At 46.4% G+C, this 19949-nt stretch overlaps 1 protein-coding gene across 1 annotated transcript; it reads left to right on the top strand.

The window, feature by feature from the left end:
- Nucleotides 1–637: 637 nt before the first annotated feature.
- ELK4 (ETS transcription factor ELK4) lies at nucleotides 638–19636 on the top strand. Its single transcript, XM_072355899.1, has 5 exons — nucleotides 638–906; nucleotides 7725–7940; nucleotides 9275–10201; nucleotides 11164–11280; nucleotides 11887–19636. The coding sequence occupies exons 2-5, from the start codon at nucleotides 7734–7736 to the stop codon at nucleotides 11983–11985; spliced, it is 1350 nt and encodes a 449-aa protein (XP_072212000.1). The 5' UTR covers nucleotides 638–906; nucleotides 7725–7733; the 3' UTR covers nucleotides 11986–19636.
- The last annotated feature ends 313 nt before the right edge of the window (nucleotides 19637–19949 follow it).

Below are 19949 nucleotides of genomic sequence, written 5' to 3'. Positions count from 1 at the left end.
CCCAAAGGTTGCATGTTCCAAACCCCAAAGGTTGCATGTTCCAAACCCCAAAGGTTGCATGTAACAAACCCCAAAGGTTGCATGTTATAAACCCCAGAGGTTGCATGTTCCAAACCCCATAGGTTGCATGTTCCAAACCCCAAAGGTTGCATGTTATGGCATGTTGTTTGACAGCAAGAGTGCTGCTATTGGGGGCTGTTTGCTGCTGCAAAGAGAAGCATGGCAAGGAATAGAGCACGTCTATAGGGATATCTGCTGCACCTCTATGGCCGTCCTGCTTTAGGGGTACCTCCACCTCCCCTCTGCCCATAGAACTGCTGCCATCGCAGCCATTTCTTTGCACTAAGCTCATCTCTATGTTTAACCACCGCTTCCCTTCGGCCTCATACTGAGCCGTATCGCTTTGGTTCCAACCCGGTCCCGTTTTAAGCCCGTTTTCTGCTCGTTGGATCCGATCTGCGGCCACATGGCTGCGAGCGGCCTAGTCGGGCGAGAAGCCTAACGGACTACATTTCCCAACGGACTACATTTCCCACAAGGCATCGCGGCAGGTGGGCGGATACCCCCCTTTCCCATTGGTCAACGACGCCCCCGCTCTACTCGGGGATTGGTCGGGGGGGGGGCCGTGGGCGGAAGTGTGGCGTACGGCGGCCGCGGCGGCTCCTCTCAGCGTTGGGGTTGGCGCTGCGCGTCCCGCCATGTAACGCTCCGCCGCTCCCCGTCCGCCTCCACCACAGCTCCGCTTCTTCGCTGCTCCGCCCGGCTCCTCCCGTATAGGGATGGGGGGCCGGATCCCGACCCACCGAGGGGGTTCCCGGCCATGAAGGGCGGCGGGGGGGCCGTTCTCAACACCTGCCCGCCTCGACGGGACCGGAGACAAGCGAGGACCGGCGAGGCTCCTCCTCGGTGAGCGCTGAGAGGGCCGATATGGGGGGGGGGTTAATGGGGGGGGGGCTGAGAGGGGAGATCCGGCCTTGGGGGGGGGGGACCCGGCTGTAGGATGGGGGTCAGGAAGTCGATGCTGTGCGAGGGGTTGAAAGGAGCTGCGGTCCCATCTCTTTTCTATGGGGGTCTTTTATGGGGTCTTTTAATTGATCTTATATATATATATATACCCACCATCCAACTCGCCACCCCCCAATTCCTTCCCTTCTTTCCCTTCTGTTGTTGCACCTCTCCCTGCGATTTGGGCGGATGCTGCCCACATCAATAAGGGCTGAAATCCGTGGAGAAAGCATGCAAATCCTAAGGCTCGCCTTATTTTTACACGCCTGTTTACAACCCGTCCAGCTCCACGTTACACAACCCTCACCTCCTTTTGCACCTCTTCCATCCCACTCCCATCCATCACAACGTGTGCACACAGCATCAAAGCAACTCAGCTGCTTTGCTTTGTAGCAGCAGCTATAGAACCATTGCATGCTCTGTGCTGCTGGGTGCACAGTTGGGTCGGTAGTGTTGCTTTTTCCCCCCCCCTTTCTCCTTCCTCCTCCTCCCCATGGCAGCAGCAGCACCGCCTGCACCAGCGCAGCCCTCCCAAACAAACTGCGCCGTCGTCGTGATTTCGGGCCCGCCTGTTTATTTTTAGGGTCTCGGAGCCTGTTTGGAGAGAGGAGTTGTTCCATCGTCATAGCAACGGGGCCGAGTGTATCATAAACATTATTAAAGGAAAGCTTTTCCATCTTAAAATGAGGCTTCCTGTCGGTAATAAGGTTAGGGTCAGCAGAATGCATTGGGACCTGTTGTTTCAAGGCTGGGTGATGCTCAGTCCTTCCCAGCGGGGATGCTGTTGCATGGTGCTGTTGAAGCCAATGTAATCTGCTGTTGGTAAACATTTCCCCTTCAGCCCGTCGTGGTGGCAAATAAGGAGGAAGCAAGCGTGTAATCTACTTAAAGAGGCTTTTTTCATTGAAATACGTGTTTCTGTGGCTTACTCAGAGACAGTCACGTCAGTGATAGAAACCAATCACAGGAGCCGGCGTCGCTTTAAGTTTGCCATCCTGTTTGCCCTGAGCACGCAGCTTAGGGACCAGAAAACGCTCAAGTTAGGATGGGAAGTTCCCCTTTAACAGATGGGAGGTGAAAATGATGGAACAAAACAGCGATGAAAACAAACAGCTCCCAAAGCTCGACGTGTTTTCTGACTCCTTCATATGTTCTAAACCCACAGCTTGCTTTTTGAGCCCACAAGGCGAGATGGAGTGCAGCAGTTGGGTGAAGTAAATAGGACTGCTGGGCTTGGAGAGGGATGAGGTGAGGGAAGCTGAGGAGCAGCCCTTATCGAAAGGACATCCTTTGGTGCTTCCTTCCCAGGGCTTCCTGCTCTCAGAGCTGCTTTTCCTGCCAGGGCCGAGGGGAGGGCTGCAACCTGTTGGAGCCTGGAGTTGTTTTCTCGCTGTTTGTTTCTTATTCTTGCTTGTTTTTTGTGGTCTGAACGCTCCCTTGGGAAGGGTTTCCTTGTTTTTAGTGATGGAGGCAGCTTTAGGTGAATTCCTTATATCACAGAATCACAGAATTATAGGGGTTGGAAGGGACCTCTTGAGATCATCAAGTCCAACCCCCAAGGCAACCCTGCCTTATATGTGGCAGCTTTGGGCTTTTGGCTTTGGGAATGAAGCTGCCAAGACAGTAAGAGAAGGACTTTAGGGGTCCTCCGAGTCCCCTTTGTGTTCCCAGCCCATGGGGGGAAGCTGACTTTAGGTTCTGTATGCACTGAAATGAATCAGAATGGATCATGTACTGGAGGTACCAGTTGAGGTGAGTGGCTTTCCCAAGGGCTTGAAAGTGATTCCTGGAAGCTTCTGTTGGGAATGGGATATTTCAAGTGCTGCACGAATGGAACTGTTGCTTGATTGTGTGTTGGTGACTGCTTAATGAGATGTTTCATCAGTGACGTTACAGCTCTTGTCCTTTTACTACAATAAAAGGAGCAGGGGGAATAGAGTGGCTCATTACTTATTGTTTTGGCTGCAGACACTGAACTGCCTGGTCTTACCTTGAGGTTAACCCTGTCTGAGCAAGACCCTGGGCCTGTGACCTCCAGAGATCTCCTTTAATCTCAGTGCTCAGCATTGCTTTTTTGTTTGTTTGCTTTCCTGGAACAACCATCAAAGGCCGTGTCTGTGCAGGAGCGTTGCACAACGTTGCACGGGGGGTTTATTGTCTGCACGTTCCTTCAGTTTGCACACCGTGGCCATTAGAAACACTGGGGAATGGTACAATGCAGCCAGAGCAGCTCAGCTTTGCTGTCTGTATGCAGAGTCCCCATGCAAAGCAAGGCAGCAAGTGCAGCTTCCTGTCACCGTGCAAGGGCTTCGTTTGCTGCATGCATGGCAGGCTGCCCTGTTAACACGAGTTCCCAAAGACCACCTCTAACTTACTGCTGCTGCTTGGTTAGAGTTCTTTGTTAACAGGAGCACGTGTGCCCTGCAGAGAGGTTCTGCTCTCTCCTGGCAAACCGTCTGTGCGTTGTGGTTGGTGCACGCACACGCAGTGCTGCTTTTGTTGCTGGCAATCTTTGAGCAGCATCTTTTGTGGCTCTTGTCACCAGGTGGTTCTGCTGCCGCTCTGCGCTGCTCAGCTCATCTTTGGAGATGCTGCTTCTGTGCCTGGGTAGCTGTATGGGTGTCAGCTGAGGGCCTGCAGGCTGATGGCTTTGGGACAGCCTTCTTCCTCTCCTTTGCGCTGCGTGTTGCCTGCGTGGGGGATTCTGACGAGGTTGCAGCCCTGACTGCTGTAATCAGTCCATCTGCAGAAGTCATCAGCCTGCAGCTGCTGATAAGGAAACATGCCGAGGCGAAGGATTACTCGAGCTGTTCTCGGGGCTGACTCAAAAGCAGGAAACATGCCAGAAGACCTCAAAGATATTGGGGGGGGGGGGGGGGGATACAGACCTGCTTTGCAGGAGCTCCTCTGGGTGCTGCCTCCCTCGGGGCTAAACCTGAAGGTTGTTCTGCAATGGTGAGTAAAGCTGTGGCCGCAGCACGGATTGCCCTGTGCCACTTCCGAAGCTGTGCCACCCAGCAATTGCAAACTCCCTGCCACAAACGCTGCGGAGCCCCGAGGCTCTGTAATCACACGGATTGTGGCGTAGATGGATGAGAAGTCGCTGGAAAAGATGCGTATCTCGTGTCCCAGCTCTCATGTAAACGTGAGGCTTTGTACCTTTGTCAAGGCCTCAAACAGAGCTGCAGCAACACGAGAAAGCTCCTCTTCGCAGCGTTCCTACTTAGAAAAGTGCAGCCAAATGCTGTCAGCTCCTCTGTGTACTTCAAGGGTCATCTGTAGGCGTCAGAGAAGATCTCAAGACAATAATAGTGCTCTATTTTAGCATACTCATTACAAAGTATAACTGCCCTCTGCCTCTAGCAACTATTTTTTCCTCGTACTCAAATGGTGCAGAAGTGAGAAGGCTGTTGTCATAAACAGTGCTGTTGCCTCTCTGCCTAATTCCCTCTTTGTCTTTTCGCATGAGACCTTTTTCCTTCTCCGTGGACTCTTGCAAGGAAAATAACCTTCAGCTAAAAGGCAGTTTTTCAGTGGCGTGCTTGTAATCATCAGCACATTCATCTCGAAGGAAAAGCAATCAGACGAGGAGGCTTTTTTCTGCTGATGGGGGCTGTGCTGCAGCCTGATGACGGGGCCGTGCATCTGGAAGAAGCTGAGGTGTTCCATAGGAGCCACACGAGGAGCAGCATCTCAGCATTGTGAGAGTAGGGTGGTGGGTTCCCATCCTCCTGCCCCAGCTGCAGATGGAGGAATCGATGCTGAATGCATTGGGTTTCTCAAGTCGCAGCTGTGCTGCTTTTAGTTGTGCACCTCGTGTGATGTTTTGGTTTGGCTTCACTTTATGCCACTTCTTTCTGGAGAAACAGCAGTTCTTTGCTGTTTTCTCATGCCGTATCAAGGCAAGTTTAATAAAGCTAAATTACACGTGCCTTTGTTCCTAGCACCACGTTCTCCTGTGGATATATTACTCTTTCCCAGTTGCTCCAGGACTCCAAAGGGGCAGGTTGTACCTGCCCACCTGTGCCATTGCTTCAGCCGGGTTGCAGGGTTATTATTTCCCTTTATATCTAATCAGGACGAGCTCCTGGATACATTCAGGTGTCGCTCCTGTTGTTTCCTGTAGGTGTGTGTGCAATATAGCATGAACGAAGGGGGGTGTTCATCTGCAGCATAACCTGTCCGTGCACGATGCTGTGCTGCATCCTTGATGAAATGGTGGAAGGAATGGCACACAGTGCAGAAACCTGGGACTCCAGGAGTGTTGGTAGCAGCCGGATGCATCTGATGTTTGCTGTAGCCCTTGGAGGGGGATTCCTCCAGTCACAAAGCTGTGCTGTATGCAGAGATCACAGTGCCTGCATCCCAGGAGGCCTGGTGTTGTTGTGCTGGATGCTGCTCAGGACAATGTGGCACATTGCTCTGAAGGTGGCTTGTAACAAATCTCTCCTTCTGTTCAATGCAGGCATGTGCTGTGCTGCTGTTTGTGCCGTGAGAGCACAGTCGTATCGACTGTGTGTGTCTCAGCTCTGCTCCAGCCACGAGCCAGGCAATGATGTGACTGCAGTAAGGTTGGAGTGCTTTCTGATAATGACAGCAAAGTGCTTCTTGCTAAAGGGAATCACACCGCCGAAATTACACGGCGTTTCAATTCGGGGCTGCAATCATCACAGGTTTTTTAGGAGGAGAAAAAGCATTTGCCTCCCCGAGATTCTGCTGCTAATCCAATTTCTGTGTGATTACCTCCCGTTGCATCGCTCGGCGCTGTTTGGTGCAGTGCTGCTTATGGGCTTTGAAGCTGCTGCAGAGAAAACGTAGCGTGGGAATAATCACTCGACTTCATTTTCCTGCTCTTTCTCTGTTAACACTTATCACGGCTATTGACAGCTCTGGAGAATGGTAGAATCAAATCCTTATGTCTACACAACGCCCCGTGCGTGTGCATCATCCTGACAGGATAATGAGGCTGTGTTGATGATGCTCCATAGGAAACAGCATTGGCAAAGTGCACAGTGGGAGAGCTGGCAGGGCTTTAACTCCATACCCTGCCCCACAGCTCCCTGCTGCCCCCAGCGAGCTGCAGGGCTCACTAAGCAGCTGCTGTCTTCTTAGAGCTCTCAGCAATTAATTTGGGCAGGCACAGAGCTGTACGCATCAGTAATTAACGAGGAAAGCACCTTAGGCCAGCATAACTAGGTGGTGTGGGTGTCCTTCATTTTGAGATTGTTCGCTGTAATTGCAGCAATTTAACCCAGTTGATCAGTGTTACCTTGCTGTGGAGTCATGTCAGTGTGCCATCAGGCAGGTATTTGTGAAAATAGGTTAAATGCAATGGGCTCTGCCCAAAAGAATACCTGCCCCCGGGGCACCTGATTTAAATAGGAATGCTTGGTCCTGTGTAAACTGTCAGCAGTAATCCTTTTTCAGGGCTGACTGGATTCTGAGGCTCTGACATGTAGACTGTTCTCTTCCTTATTTAGGGCTGGCTAAGTGCTGGGCAGTAACGAGATTGGAATAAAGGCTTTGGTAACTGGCAGTCCTGCCTGGATCTCAAACTTAGCCCTATGTGCGTGTGGACCTCAACAACACAAGCATGAGTCCTTGCAGGGGCCGTGAACCTTCAGAGCCTCGTCCTACCAACAGCACTTGGTGTCTGGAGCTGCACTCACTCAAACAGGAGCCCCTGTGCCATTTAGGTTGGCCGTTATCAAGGGTTGGGGCAGGGGGAAATCTAGCAGGGCGCACATCCAGCATGGTTCTTTGGGAAGGCTCTTATTGCAGAGCAGCCGTGTTTGTTACGTTGGAAGAAGTTTAAGCCTTAAGGAGAGAAGCCACGTGTTTTGGGATAAGAGGATCCATATGGGATACTGCATTAATATAGTTTTATCTGTTTTAATTCACAGCCTGGCTTATAATTCCTTTGTACGGACAGGATTATTGGTGGAAGTACCACCTCATAGAGGCAGATGTAGTCAGGGAATGACCTCCCTGTCTGCACTGCTGACTGTACATCCCCACCTGCAGTGCTGGAGTGACATTGGTCCTAAAAGACCTCAGCCTTGCAAACTGATGTGTGCGAGAAAAGATAAAGAGAAAAGCCAAGGCAATGCTTGAAATTGTGTTTGCTTCTTAATTTCTTAGAAAAAGGGATGAAAATTGCAAAAGGAAGGTTAGAGAGCAGGCTGGGGGCTGGATGGGAGGGACATCAGCAATGTGAACTGAAGGAAGGTTGGGTTGTTCTTTGCAGTGATATCTTCAGGCAGCTGAAGGAGGAGGCTGCAGGTGGGTGGGAATGAAGGAGGTGAGGGGGTGGGGGGGGTTGATTTTTACCTGGGTGTACCTGAGCTGTTCCTCAGTATAACTCAGAATGGGTGAACGTGGGACAACTTAGAATTGGGGTGGTTCTCTTTTTGTTGTGTTTTTTTTTTGAGGAGGGGGGGTAATGACTCATTGCAACTTACCCAAAATGACCTGATTTAGTTAAATGAGGCTAAATATAACCCATGTGAAAAGGACTGACATGTGGGAGGAGACGATAGCAGTTGGCTCTCAGCCTCCCTGTTCTGCAGGGAACATCTTTCACGACTGGTGACTAATAATTTTTACTCTTGCTGCCTTTGGAAATAACATCTCTGTGCCCTCGCCCTCCTTCTAGGGAGACACAGAAGATGCACCGTTGCTAATCTCTGTTGCCTTTTCTCTGCCTTTCTGCATTTCAGCTTACTGCTATGGACAGTGCTATCACCCTGTGGCAGTTCCTCCTCCAACTCCTGAAAGAGCCTCAGAACAAGAATATCATCTGTTGGACCTCCAATGACGGGGAGTTCAAACTGCAGCAGGCAGAGGAGGTGGCCAGGCTGTGGGGAATCCGCAAGAACAAGCCTAGCATGAACTATGATAAACTCAGCCGTGCTCTCAGATACTATTATGTGAAGGTAACAAAGTCCATAAATCCACCTGAAATCCTTATCCATCTTACCAGCTTCTGCCTAATGAGCTTTGTTTCCTTTTTCATTCTCTTCAAGGGGGTAGGTGTCACTTCTGGCTCCAAGAATTAAGTGAGGTGCACTGACTTAAGTTCAGAGGTTTTTATTTCCCCTTTTATTTATCCTCATGCCCGGTTCCTCCCCAGTGGTTATTTTATCAGGTTTTGGATTGGCTTTATGCAAAATGTTTTCCTTTTTAATTTATGTCTTTACTATTGCGAATCCTTCTGTGAGTAATATTCTCCTTTCCAACCCCTCTCCAACCACATTGAAACCTTTTCTGTAATTCTCTCTATGAAGGGGCTGTTACAATATGGATTTCCAGCATGGCAGCTCAGCGGATCTTTGTTTTCACTCTTGTGTTCAGAAATGCACCTCTATTAAGGAGACTGAGTTTAGTCCAGCATAGTGAGGTGCTTCCCTTCTGAAGCTGATGTCTTCAAAGAACTCGCAAGAACACGAGTAGTGTCAAAAAGCTGAACTAGAACCACAGTGTGGGATTGTTATCTTCATTTCAGTATCCATCCAGTAAGCCATTTATCCCACAGCTGTTGTTATGTGGGTATATGGGATTATTAAAAAAACGAGGTTTCTGAAGAAGCTGTCAGTTTGTGGGGTGCAATGTGGTGCTTGGAGGTTAATACTGGGCAGCACAGTTTCCTTAATCTGACTTTGTACCATAAGGTCTCAGTAATAATAACTGTATAATAAGCATCCTCTGTAACCCAAATGGTGTGTGGCATTCCTGTGAGGAGCTAAGAAAGTTTGACAGAGGTTTGTGATATTGAGGTAGCTGATAAGCCCACGTTGTGCTGAACAGTTCAGCTGCTTTCTTTTATTATCATCTCATTAAGAATAAGGGTGGTTTGATTTAATGTATTGGGCATCAACTCTACAAACCTTTTAAGCCTTAATTCTGTGTGTTCTCCTCTTAGATTGTGCTTGCAGTGCCCAGAGCAGCGATCTTAACTTCAGTGGTGATATCTTTGTTTCCTAGAGGATCTTCTTAACTATTTGAAACAGAGTTGCTCTGCTGATTTAGGGTTGCTGTTGGTGCACTGAGGTCAGCTTGAACTCACCTGTTGTGTCTGTGAGCTCTGGAAATGATCCTTTGGCAGGATGAGTGAATTGCAAGAATGCAGCTTGTTTAAAACAAAAGAAAAGAAAGTATTTCTGTTTGAAAGATTACAAACTATTGAATTCCTCAGTCTATTTTAGGCAGAGTTTGTAGCAGGAAAACGAATCTAAAGAAGTGCTAAAAATACCTATCTTCTTACCCACAGAATATCATTAAAAAAGTGAATGGTAAGAAGTTTGTGTACAAGTTTGTTTCTTATCCGGAGATCTTAAAAATGGATCCACTTGTCGTGGGCCGGATAGAAGGAGAGCCCGACCTGACCAGCTTTGCAGAGGTTAGCAGTGCTCCAAAGGATGTGGAAAGCTGCGGGAAGGAGAAGTCTCAGTCGTGTGCTAAATCCTCCAGCCGCAACGACTACATCCACTCAGGCTTGTACTCCTCTTTTACGCTGAACTCCCTGAACTCTTCCAATGTGAAACTCTTCAGGTCCATCAAGATTGAGAATCCAGCTGAGAAACTGACAGAGAAGAAAGCTGCTCAGGATCCGACGCCGTCTGTCATCAAGTTTGTCACCATGCCCTCCAAAAAGCCTTCATCCGTCCCTCTGATCGTCACCACTTCAACCATCTCTGCTACATCCACTGCTTCTGCCACCTCAACTGCATCCTCTCTTCCTGTGGCAGCATCAGAAGAAACTCTGCAGACCTTGGAGACTCTTGTTCTCCCCAAATTAACCATCCCTGAAGCTCCGGCACCTTTGCCAAACTTGACCACCAGCTTTACCCCAACTCCACCTGTATCCTCGGTTTCTCCCGTTCTGCAAGTTCCTTCCACCCCCCCATCGCCGCCCCTGAGTTCTAATCCTGACCTGGACATTGACACGGACATAGAATCAGTGGCTTCTCAGCAGCTGGAGCAGGCTCAGAGCCTTCAGCATCAATCCCCAGAGCCCAAAGAGCAGGATTCATCTGTGCTGGAGAAGGAATTTGCCAATCACCTCTCCAGATCTAAAAAACCCAAAGGGCTGGAGTTGGCTCCTACACTCGTCATTACAGGCAGTGATCCAAGTCCATTGGGAATACTGAGCCCTTCCCTCCCCACTGCTTCTCTTACTCCAGCACTTTTCTCCCAGGTAACCCAATTCCCACCTCACCCCCCTTTCTTTTTTTAAGTAACAGCAGTGATTGTGTTACACTATAAGGCAATAAGGGAGGGCAGATGAACCAAACCGGCATTGTAAGGATCCTTTGTAAATGTTCCAGAGTGACACTGAATTTGTTTCCAAAGCATTTCAGGTTGATTCTGAAATCCCTTTCAAAACAGGTAACACTGAGGTATGTGTTCAGCAGTCTTCTTTCACTTGATTTAGTAGCCATTAAAACCTGAATAATGCGACTTAATGCGGTGATAACAATGGCTGCATAATTTGGTTGTTCTCAGCGCGTGGGAAAGGAAAGCATTCATTCCTCATGGAAAATTTGGAAGAGAACTGAATCCAACTATGCTGTTGTATTGTACTGTATACATTTAATCTCTTTCCTGTAATAAATTGGTAGTTAAACTGCAAGGAAAACTGCTGATAGAAAATTGAAATGGCTGAAGATAGGAAGAAAAAAAAAAACCAAGTGCAATTGCACTTTTGGAGCCCTTCCAAGTGTTTGTCTGGTAAACCTGGAACATCCAGAGCATGCAGAAGCTGGGTGTGCATTTCTTTTGTTGTAGCTTACGTCCCCCATGTCGCTCAGACCGTGTGTGCCCGCTGTCTGCTCACTTTGAATTCATAAACTGAGTTCTCCAAAGTCACTTGCAGGTGTACGAATTGCAGGAGAAGGCATTTGGAAGCTGCTGGGAGAGGAGGGCCAGTCCCAAAGAAAGGGGAGGGAGAACTGATGGCTGCTGCTGCTGCTGTTGTGGAGTTTGAAGGGAAGAGGAGGAGGAGGTGGGAGGAGGCAGAAGGAGAGAATGGGAGTTCTTAAAATGGGATCCAGCCCTCTGCAGCTGGAGGAGCTGGATTATTGCAGCCAGATTTACATATGCAGTATGTTATTCCAAGTGCAGCTTCCACACGACTGACTGTCTTTGTGTGTTTTGCAGACTCCCATCTTGCTGACCCCAAGTCCCTTGCTCTCCAGTATTCATTTCTGGAGTACCCTCAGCCCAGTTGCTCCTCTCAGTCCTGCAAGGTTGCAAGGTGCTAATACGCTCTTTCAGGTAAGTAACAGCAAGTTCAGCCCATCTCTCCCTTTGAGCCATGCTTGTCTGCTTTCCTCAGAAGACCTGTAGGGATCTGTTAGCCCAAGAATCTGATGGCAAGTTTGGGCAGTAATATTTACTGTTTAATAAGGTGAGGCAGTTAAGTAGTAGGTATTTCATGATATGTCATGAAACATGTCATGCTTTGGTTGCTCAGTCTTTCCAGGTTTGAAGTGCTAAAAAGTTTCCTTTAATTCAAAGGGTGTTTTTGGACCCGGTAGCCTTTTCTCTGCAAACAGCTGATAATTGAAGAACAATGTAGGACATTGTTTCTCAACAAGCTGTATAAAGTCATTTTCTTGTGATATCACTAGTTTAAGGCATAGGCAGTGCTCAGTGCGGAGGCTGCAGACTATCTCCCTCCGGTAGCACTGGCTGTAATAGCTGGGGTTGTGCAATCTGTGGTGTGGTGGCATTTAAAAAGTAATTACTTGGTGGAAGACAGGAAGAATCTTTGAAATGGTTTTTTTTTCTTTGTTTCCTGGGGAGCTTCTTGATGCACAGTTAGAGAGGAACATTGAATTAAAAATCCCCTTTCTCAACCACTTTTGTTTTGTCTCTTAGTTTCCATCAGTGCTGAACAGTCACGGCCCATTCACGCTGTCTGGACTGGATGGACCCTCTACCCCTGGCCCGTTTTCCCCTGATCTGCAGAAGACATAGCACATGAACTCATGGAAAGGACATATTGGCAAGCAAGGAAAAGAGATGACACTTATATTTAACCACGTTTTGTTTTTTTTTTTTTAAAAAAAAGAGCAATTTATAATTCCACAGAGATTATCAGCAGTCATAGTTTTTGCCATTCCCAGATAAAAAAAAAATGCCTTTTTTTGCAAAATTCCTGTTTTTTGAAGACCCAGATTGGTAATGTTTATGCAAATGCCTTAATAGGAGCTGAAGCTCCGGTCTCTTCTCTTCCCTCTTTGGTTGGAAGACTTCACTATGGTGAAAGGGAGTTTCAATTGGTGTTGCAGTAACTGAGTCTGCACTGTTTGCAGTATATAGTATCAGAGAAGTCGTTTCTCTGTGACTCTTGGAAAACCTCTGTTCTTCTGCTTCCTGTGCTCGGCAAGAAGAAATTTAATCACGATCAAAGCTGGCATTCAAGGAAATGCTTGGGAAAGTAGTGTGTGTGTGTGCACTCAGCTTTGCCTTGGGGCCTGATAACTTCTGCAGCAGCAAAACAGCCCACATCTTATCTGCTGTAAAAACCTCTTGTCTCTTTGCAGGTAGAAATTTTTCAAGGCATGCTCTATACGATTGTGTTACTGAGATGTGGACGATTTCTCAATGACACTGCAATGCAGACAACCCAGCCTTGCATTGGTTGGCTCCTGGATGCTTCCGAGCCCTCCTTCAGCAAGGGGGCAAAGCCTGGAGACAAACAAATGGTGGGATCTTTTCACTTCTCAAGAAGGTTTGAATGCTGAAGTCCAAACATTTCTCGTGCCAGAAGACCTGTATTCTCACTGCTAAAAGATGAGCAGAATGCTTTACATGAGGTGTTGAGGGTTTATCTGTGACATGAGGTTGCTGCCTGATGCTGCGTTTTAAGCCCCAAGCGGTGGGGGCTGATGTCTGAGTGTTGTTACCGCTTTTATTCCCACAGTTTGAAGTGGAGAAGCTTTTCCCAGCTCTTATCTCGAGTTTGGCTTTAAATCTATGGGGTTTTCTATGTTATTATTTGAGGAAGCACTCAGACCCTGAAAAAGGTAGGCTTAATGTGTACCGCTAGCTGAGAGAGGTACCACGGTGTATCCACCTCACTGTAAATTTGCACTTGCTTTTCTTTCCTTGGTGGCCGTGTGCGTGTGTGTGAATTAATACGAGTTTCCAGAGCCATTTGAAACACTGATGAAATTTTTAATTAGATTTTTAAACCTCAGGAGGCCTTTAAAGAGAACGGAGGAACGAAAGAAGAGGGACTTGCCCGCAGAGATGGGATGTCTCAGTCTGTGCCCTTCCGCTTCGGGGCATCTGCTGTCAGGCAGCAACTTCTGTTTGCCACTCACGTTGAGCTGAGTGATGTAAGATAATCTTCATAAAATAACCTTCTAGGAAACAGATGGAGGCCGTCTCCTTCCTTTGGTATCCCCGCTGGCTGGCTGTGAAGCTTTAACGAGCAGAGGAAGGTTGTACCTTTACAGCATGAGGAGTTGGCAGTGTGTTTCTTGCATAGCACACCTGTTTGATGGGGAAACGGTGAGCTCAGGCTTACCACAGTTTTCCTTTTGCCTCTTTTGCAGACCGAACTCACTTTAAAGCATACGTATGACGATACCCAGGACTTAATTTACTGCAGTGATGTTCTCTATATATTCTAGCATTGAATAAACCACTTTGTAGGTTTCTATTACAGCACCCTCGACGTGAGTGGGTGTCATGGGGTTGCTTTTTGGGCATTGTTCATCCAGAAAGTCCTCTGCTAAGTGGGAGAAAAGAACGTGCCTGTTTCAGGTGCAGGTAGCAGGGAGTGAGCTCATGTAGTGAACTGTCTTCCTGTTGAGTTTCATTGGAGGAGCGACACTGCTTTGAGTTTTAGACATCAGCAGATAACAGGATGAAGTTCCTGTGCCGGTGGCTCTTAAAATGACAATGTGCAATATTGACTTTTTTCTTTTTTCTTTTTCTTTTTTTTATTAAATGCAGAGAGAAACCTGCAGATTTATAATTAAGAGCAGGCATGTGGAATTTTCTGGTTTGCATGATAGCTTATGAGTTTGCTCTAGAAAATATATATAGCTATATATAAATAGCAGCACTTTTAATGGTTGTTTTAGGTTGGCCAATTTTAATGCCCAATGTGTGTGTGGATTTGAGAGCAACGTTGCAGACTAGGATTAGAGTTTAAAAATAACTAATGAGCACTAAAGACTCGCAATTTAATTGCTTCCCTTTCCTTGTCCCCTATGGAGAAAAGCCAAGTTTTAGTTTAAAAGTTGTGTATGTGCACACATGCACTTAATTCTTTTGTAAACTGTATCACTTTCAGCATAGATATGCAAGAGAACCAAATGCTAACTAATAGAGCTTGTCAGTTTTGCTTGGCCTAGTTTCATGCTGTTCTCCAAGTAGCTGCAGCAGATTGCACTGCCATAGCTGTGAGATGCACGCTCACCTTCAGGAATACCTTCTTAGGGAAAGCTGCTATGAAAGTGCAGCCTCTCTATATTTCAGCATGGTGGTGTCCAACTTCCTGACAGGCAAAGTGAGAAGGTGATTACTTTTGCTTAGGCACCTGCCTTGGAAAACAGGAGTTCCCCTATGGGGTTGTAATCTCAGGAGGCAGTTGGGAAAGCAAACAGTAAGACTGGGCACAGGGAGGTGGGAGGGAGGCTTGCTCTCATGTTTTCCCCACTTCAGGTCACTTAAGATAATACTGTCTTGTATATATGCTGCCTCATTAAGCAGGCGTTTATTAATAAGCATAGAACTGCCAGCTTTTTTTGGATCACATTCCTTGGAGCTCGGTGATGTGACTTGCTGGTGCTCTACTGGCTCGCTTCAGGAGCAGTTTGCAGCTCATTGCAACTTGTTTTTAGTGTAGGGAAGGTTGGGGTTAGTATAGGCTCTTCTTTAATTATCACGTTAGCAGTTTGTAATATGGGTATAGTACCATGTTGGTTTAAAAAATAGTGCAGCATTACAGAAACGTTGTGTTACGTTGCAGTTCACGTTGCTGAAGTAACTGTGGTATTGTTGAATGCTTTGATAGTATTTGCATCGGTTAATTCATAGGTGGTGGTAGAATTAGACTTGGATGAGCATGGAAGCTGAACATCTGTCTTGCTTCTGGGAATCTCTTTTAAATGTCACTGCTGCTGTATAATAGTACTGCAGAGTTGCAAAGCTTGTGCTGCTGCTGTCTGTGCTACGTCTGTCTTTTTTGAGAACCTGAACCATCAGGATGCCACTAAGCAACACGTGCTGCAAGCAGACAATCCATGGAAAGCAGAGCTGTTCTGATAATACCCTACGGTTATACAACGTACCCTGTTCCATCTTCCTGTTCTCAGAGGACGTGATCCCAATGATGAGGGTGGTGGAAGAAAGCTTTTTCCTTAAGAGTGGAATCCCAGAACCTTGTTTAAAGAGTTGATCTTCAGCAGTGGTGGCTGAATGTAGTTCCTATGCACTGCCTTTGGCACGTTCACCTTGCATTCTGCACTAGGTCAGGAAGTGATGAAATCCCTCAAGTTTGGGAGTTCATTGTGTTCCCTCACAGCGTCCCAAGGCTTTGGGTATCCACGCGTCCTTGCTAGAATGGAGTATGTGTTAGCACAGGAAAGGCTTTGGCTGTTGAGTAGTTTGTTTGGGATAGTTTCTCCCAATAGTTTTTCAGGCCTTGGATATCTAGCAGATAGATTCTTGTTTGTTTTTTAATTCATTGTATTCGTTTTAACACAGCGAGAGCTGTTTATGTGCATATCTTCCAGCACAAAGCTTTTCAAAACGTCAGTGCTGTGCAATGTCAGATTCCTCCCCACCATGACTTGGGTGCAAGAATTACAGCAGCTTGGGACCGGGTGGCAGAGCTGGCCTGGCATACCCAGGCAGCTCCAAGTTAAGCATAGGTTCAGAGTTCTGCTCCATTCGGAGCCCATAGAACTCTTGGCCACCCGTGGTTTATTGGTGTATCTCTTAGTTACTTTTTACTACTATTTTATAGCTCTTTTTTTTGTATGTACTCATATTTTACTCTACCACTTAACCTCTTCCATTTTGAATGCGTGTTTGTTTACAAGGCACATCTCAGTGTTGTATCAAGAGGCTTATCTTGGTATTGTCAGCTATGAAATGAACTACAGCAGTAGTTAAGGAACGTTGTCAGAATGGCCAGATGCTTTGAAACTCAACGTGTGAGTTTTGGGGTGTCTGTAACGATATTGTTCTCTTCCTTAGTTCTCCTGTGTAGGAAATAGATCTATCTTCTGGTCCTGGGTATGGGTGGTGTATTTTATCTGACCATGTGTGGAGCACAGCCCGAGCCCCACGGGATTTATGCTCAGCAGATCGATTGAAAATGCATTAAAATTGCAGCGGTGTAGCTTAAAAAGCTATTCGGGCTGCCTCTTGTCTAAACAGGGATTTTTTTGTGGCTTGATTTGAGTTTAATTAAGCAGCAATTGGCAATGGCTGCTGTTAAAGTCTGAACAGTGTTAGCAAATCTGCTTAATGTGGAGCCTTTGGCGACTGCCATCGAGTTGAGTGGTGGTGAATATGTGCCGTGCTAAAGTCGATCTGCTGAAATCAGAGGCTGTCAGATGAAGATTAAAAGATAAAGCGTGGTGACAGTTGTTTTACACGGCTCTTTGGGGCTGTTACTGCCAAAGGCTTTTGCCTGGATTGACATCTGCGGGCGCCGCGTTCCACTTGAAGTGAGCAAAGCATATGGGCTCTGGCAGGAGGTTCTTTTTGGAGGATGTGGCTTTGCTGATGGTCACCATCCTTGTTTTGTTCTGTTTGTTCCCCCCCCCTAAAGAAGTGACCTGCACGATAAGAAAGCAGGGCAGGGCCCCATGCTTGGATGTGCATGCTCACGTGTTTCCCTTTTCAGACAGCAAGGCGTCCAATTCACATAAATGATTCTACCAAACCCAGTAGAACTGATTAGAATTGATTTTCATTTCCCCTCCCCTTCCAAAGAAGGCTTTAATTGCAGAGCCGTTGCAGGCATCTAATTAAAAAAGCAAACTTGTACAGCTTGTTTCCTCTATGCATTGTTTCCACTGAGGCTGAACAGCTCTCTCTATACAAACATACATGTGCACACCTATTCACTGCCAGGGCACGCGTGTTCAGGATGCAGCACAGCTTCCAGGTTTGTACACTCAGAGCAAACCCTGCACGATGCAGTTGCCACTTTAAAAACCTTTTGCACGTGCTGATGAGGCTTTTGGGGGCCTGTCTTTTTATCTTGTAAGCACTCAGGCTGTGCCACAGCGTGGGCTAAGGATTGCCATAAGGTTACTTTTAAATGCATCTTTGGTGTTGTCGTATGCCACATCTTCCTGGGAAGTGTCTTTAAATGTATCTTTGGAACAGTTTAATGCGCCTGGAACAAAAATTAGGGCTTTTTGTCTATTTTTTCCCCCTTTTTCATAAACTTTCTCTGTTGAGATGGTGTAGTTGGCAGCATTTGGAAAGCAGGGGGCTTGTAATGGAGACACAGCGCAGGGAGGTTGGAAAGCACTGCTTGGAGCCCATGGAGCAGTACGTGCAGCAGTGCTGTACTAAAAACTGGAAGCTGTTTCTTTCTTGTTTTCTTTGTTTTTCCCCTTATTTTCTGGAACACAGGAAGGTGGTGAGGATGGGCTCTGCATGGATCCTGTGTGCTGTGTGCCGGGGTACAATACCTGGGTGTGCTCTGGGCTCCTTGAGTTGTGTTGTGGGGTTGGTTGGTTTTATTTTGGCTAGCATGTCTTAACTCTTCAGGCTTTGGAACTGCTTTAGAGAGAATTGTGTTGACTTTTTGTTCTGCTGTTGTTCAGTTGCACAGAGTTTTTCTAGATATGATGTAGTAGTTTTAACATTAATTTCTCCGTGAACAGGGTTGAGATTATTCATTGTGGGTTTAAAACAAACAAACAACCAAGTATTCTAAAAGTCCCTTTGAGAATCTTGTTTGTATTCTGTTGCAGTGTTACCAGATGGCCTTATGTACGTCACAGTGTTTTGTGATAAGTACAGTAGCACATTTAATGCTTATCTCCCCCAACCCTTCTGTTTTTCTAGCTGAGAAGTGTATTCTTAATAATAGAGATGGAATAAATAGGAAAGTTCATGTGACACGCACAGTAAAGATAGTGGTTGTCTCCTCCTCTAATGCATGTTAGGACAGCTGGAATCAATCTGAGGCTGCAGTGACTGAACAGGGGAGGTAACCAGCATGGGGCTTTGGCTTGGGACTGCTGAGAACACAGAGCATGCTGATGGCAGACAGCACTTGTGAGCTTGTAAAGCAGGAAAGGTCCATTGGCTGCAGCAGAGCTGCTCTGAGTTGCAGCAGCTGAGGATCTGCTCTGTGCAGCTTTCTGCCTGTGGCTCAGCTGGAGCCAGGGAGGAAAACATCAGAGCTGAATGGGAGAGACTTTGAGTGACCGAATCAGCAATGGTGATGGTTGGCAGTTGTTCTGTTTCTTCTTCAAGTGCACATCTGTTTTGGAAAGTGATTTTTCAGATGCTTTTAGTGCTACTCCTCGAGGGTTTTTTCAGGTTAATCTGGGCTCTGTGTAGATCAGCACAATGAGGCCTGCAGTGTTTTTCATGCTCCTGCAGCTCTGACTCTTCTGCTTGGGCCAGATCGAGGAGACAACCACGTCAGCTAACTCTGTAAGTGGTTTCTTTCTTATTTTCATGTATTTCAGTAGAAACATCAGCAGTAAAAATGATACAAAATCAGCAGATGATGCTTTCAGTTACTCTTTCCAGAACAGAATTGCATTGGATACACGTGTCTAGTGCCAAGTCAAGAGGCAAAGTAACATCATAGCAAACATGCTTCCTACCTTAGAGACTTATCCTAGACCTGGATTTTGGAGACAGTGATAACCTTGCACTGCTTTGGTGCTCTGGTTAAGAGTTGGGAGCGAGTAGCTTCTCAGTCTTTCTAATAATACCTTATAATAAGAGTATCTTAATGCCATTGTGTTTAAAAACTAAAATGCTGGTATGTAATGCAAGTACATAAATAGCCAAAGTTTTCAGTAATTGTTCAGTGTTACTAAATTTGCTTCTATTTAACCTCCCAAGGTAACATGTTAGGAAGACCTTCAGCGTGTTGATACCACGTTGGGAAAAACAAGAGTCTGATCAACTTAATTCTTGTACATATGCAGTTCTATGAGCACATTTCAGGTTTAGGCTGCGAGTTGGAGGGCGAAGTACTGAGATGCAAAACGTTTTGGTTTGGAGGAAGTGCACTGTAATGACTTCAAAGCGACTCGTGCTGCTTTTAAATGAGCGGCGTATTGGCAGTTTCTATTCAAACATAATGAAGGTCTTTCCTGAGGAATCAGGTGACTTTTTTCTATTGCTTCAATATTTTGTGCAAAAAAAAATGAAAAAAAAAAATGAAAAAAAAAAAAAAAACAATTCATGTATTGCAATCTTTGTTTTTTTTAAATAGGGTGGGAATAGTTAAAGAAAACTATTTTATGTAAGAACTGACAGAGAGATTTGCTTTGTATAATGCAAGCTGGCTTTAAAAAAAGAAAAAGCATTGTAGCAAATTATTCAAGTCAATCATATGTTAATAGTTATGTGCAACCAGACATGCAAAACAATTGTATTTTTTTAAATAAATATTTTTAACAAACTTCCTGATCTTTTTGGCTCTTTGGTTTGGTTGTTTTCGGTGGAGGAAACCGAAAGTGACAGCTGTGTGGGGCAACCTGCTCTGTGCTAATTAATGACTGTGCTAATGAGAGAGTTGATCAGGCCTTGAGCTAACCTGTCTTGTTCACAGAGGCAAAGGATCCTTCACGTTGTGCTTGAATGCAGATGGGTGCCAGCTTTGCAGTGCTGCGAGCCAAGATCAGCTACCTGCACCTCCTGGTGAAGCTCTCCTTTGGGTGAGTGCTTGCTTTCTTTATGTAGTGCTAAAGGCAAAGTGGGAAGATGAG

Source organism: Excalfactoria chinensis, chromosome 23 (assembly GCF_039878825.1).
Source record: "Excalfactoria chinensis isolate bCotChi1 chromosome 23, bCotChi1.hap2, whole genome shotgun sequence".
Classification (NCBI taxonomy): domain Eukaryota; kingdom Metazoa; phylum Chordata; class Aves; order Galliformes; family Phasianidae; genus Excalfactoria; species Excalfactoria chinensis.
This window is presented reverse-complemented; position numbering and strand designations above follow the sequence as displayed.

Coding starts and splice junctions, on each gene's coding strand:
- ELK4 (XM_072355899.1), top strand. CDS start 7,734: ATGGACAGTGCTATCACCCTGTGGCAGTTCCTCCTCCAACTCCTGAAA. Junction 7,941..9,274: donor TCAGATACTATTATGTGAAG/GTAACAAAGTCC, acceptor TCTTACCCACAG/AATATCATTAAAAAAGTGAA. Junction 11,281..11,886: donor GTGCTAATACGCTCTTTCAG/GTAAGTAACAGC, acceptor TTTGTCTCTTAG/TTTCCATCAGTGCTGAACAG.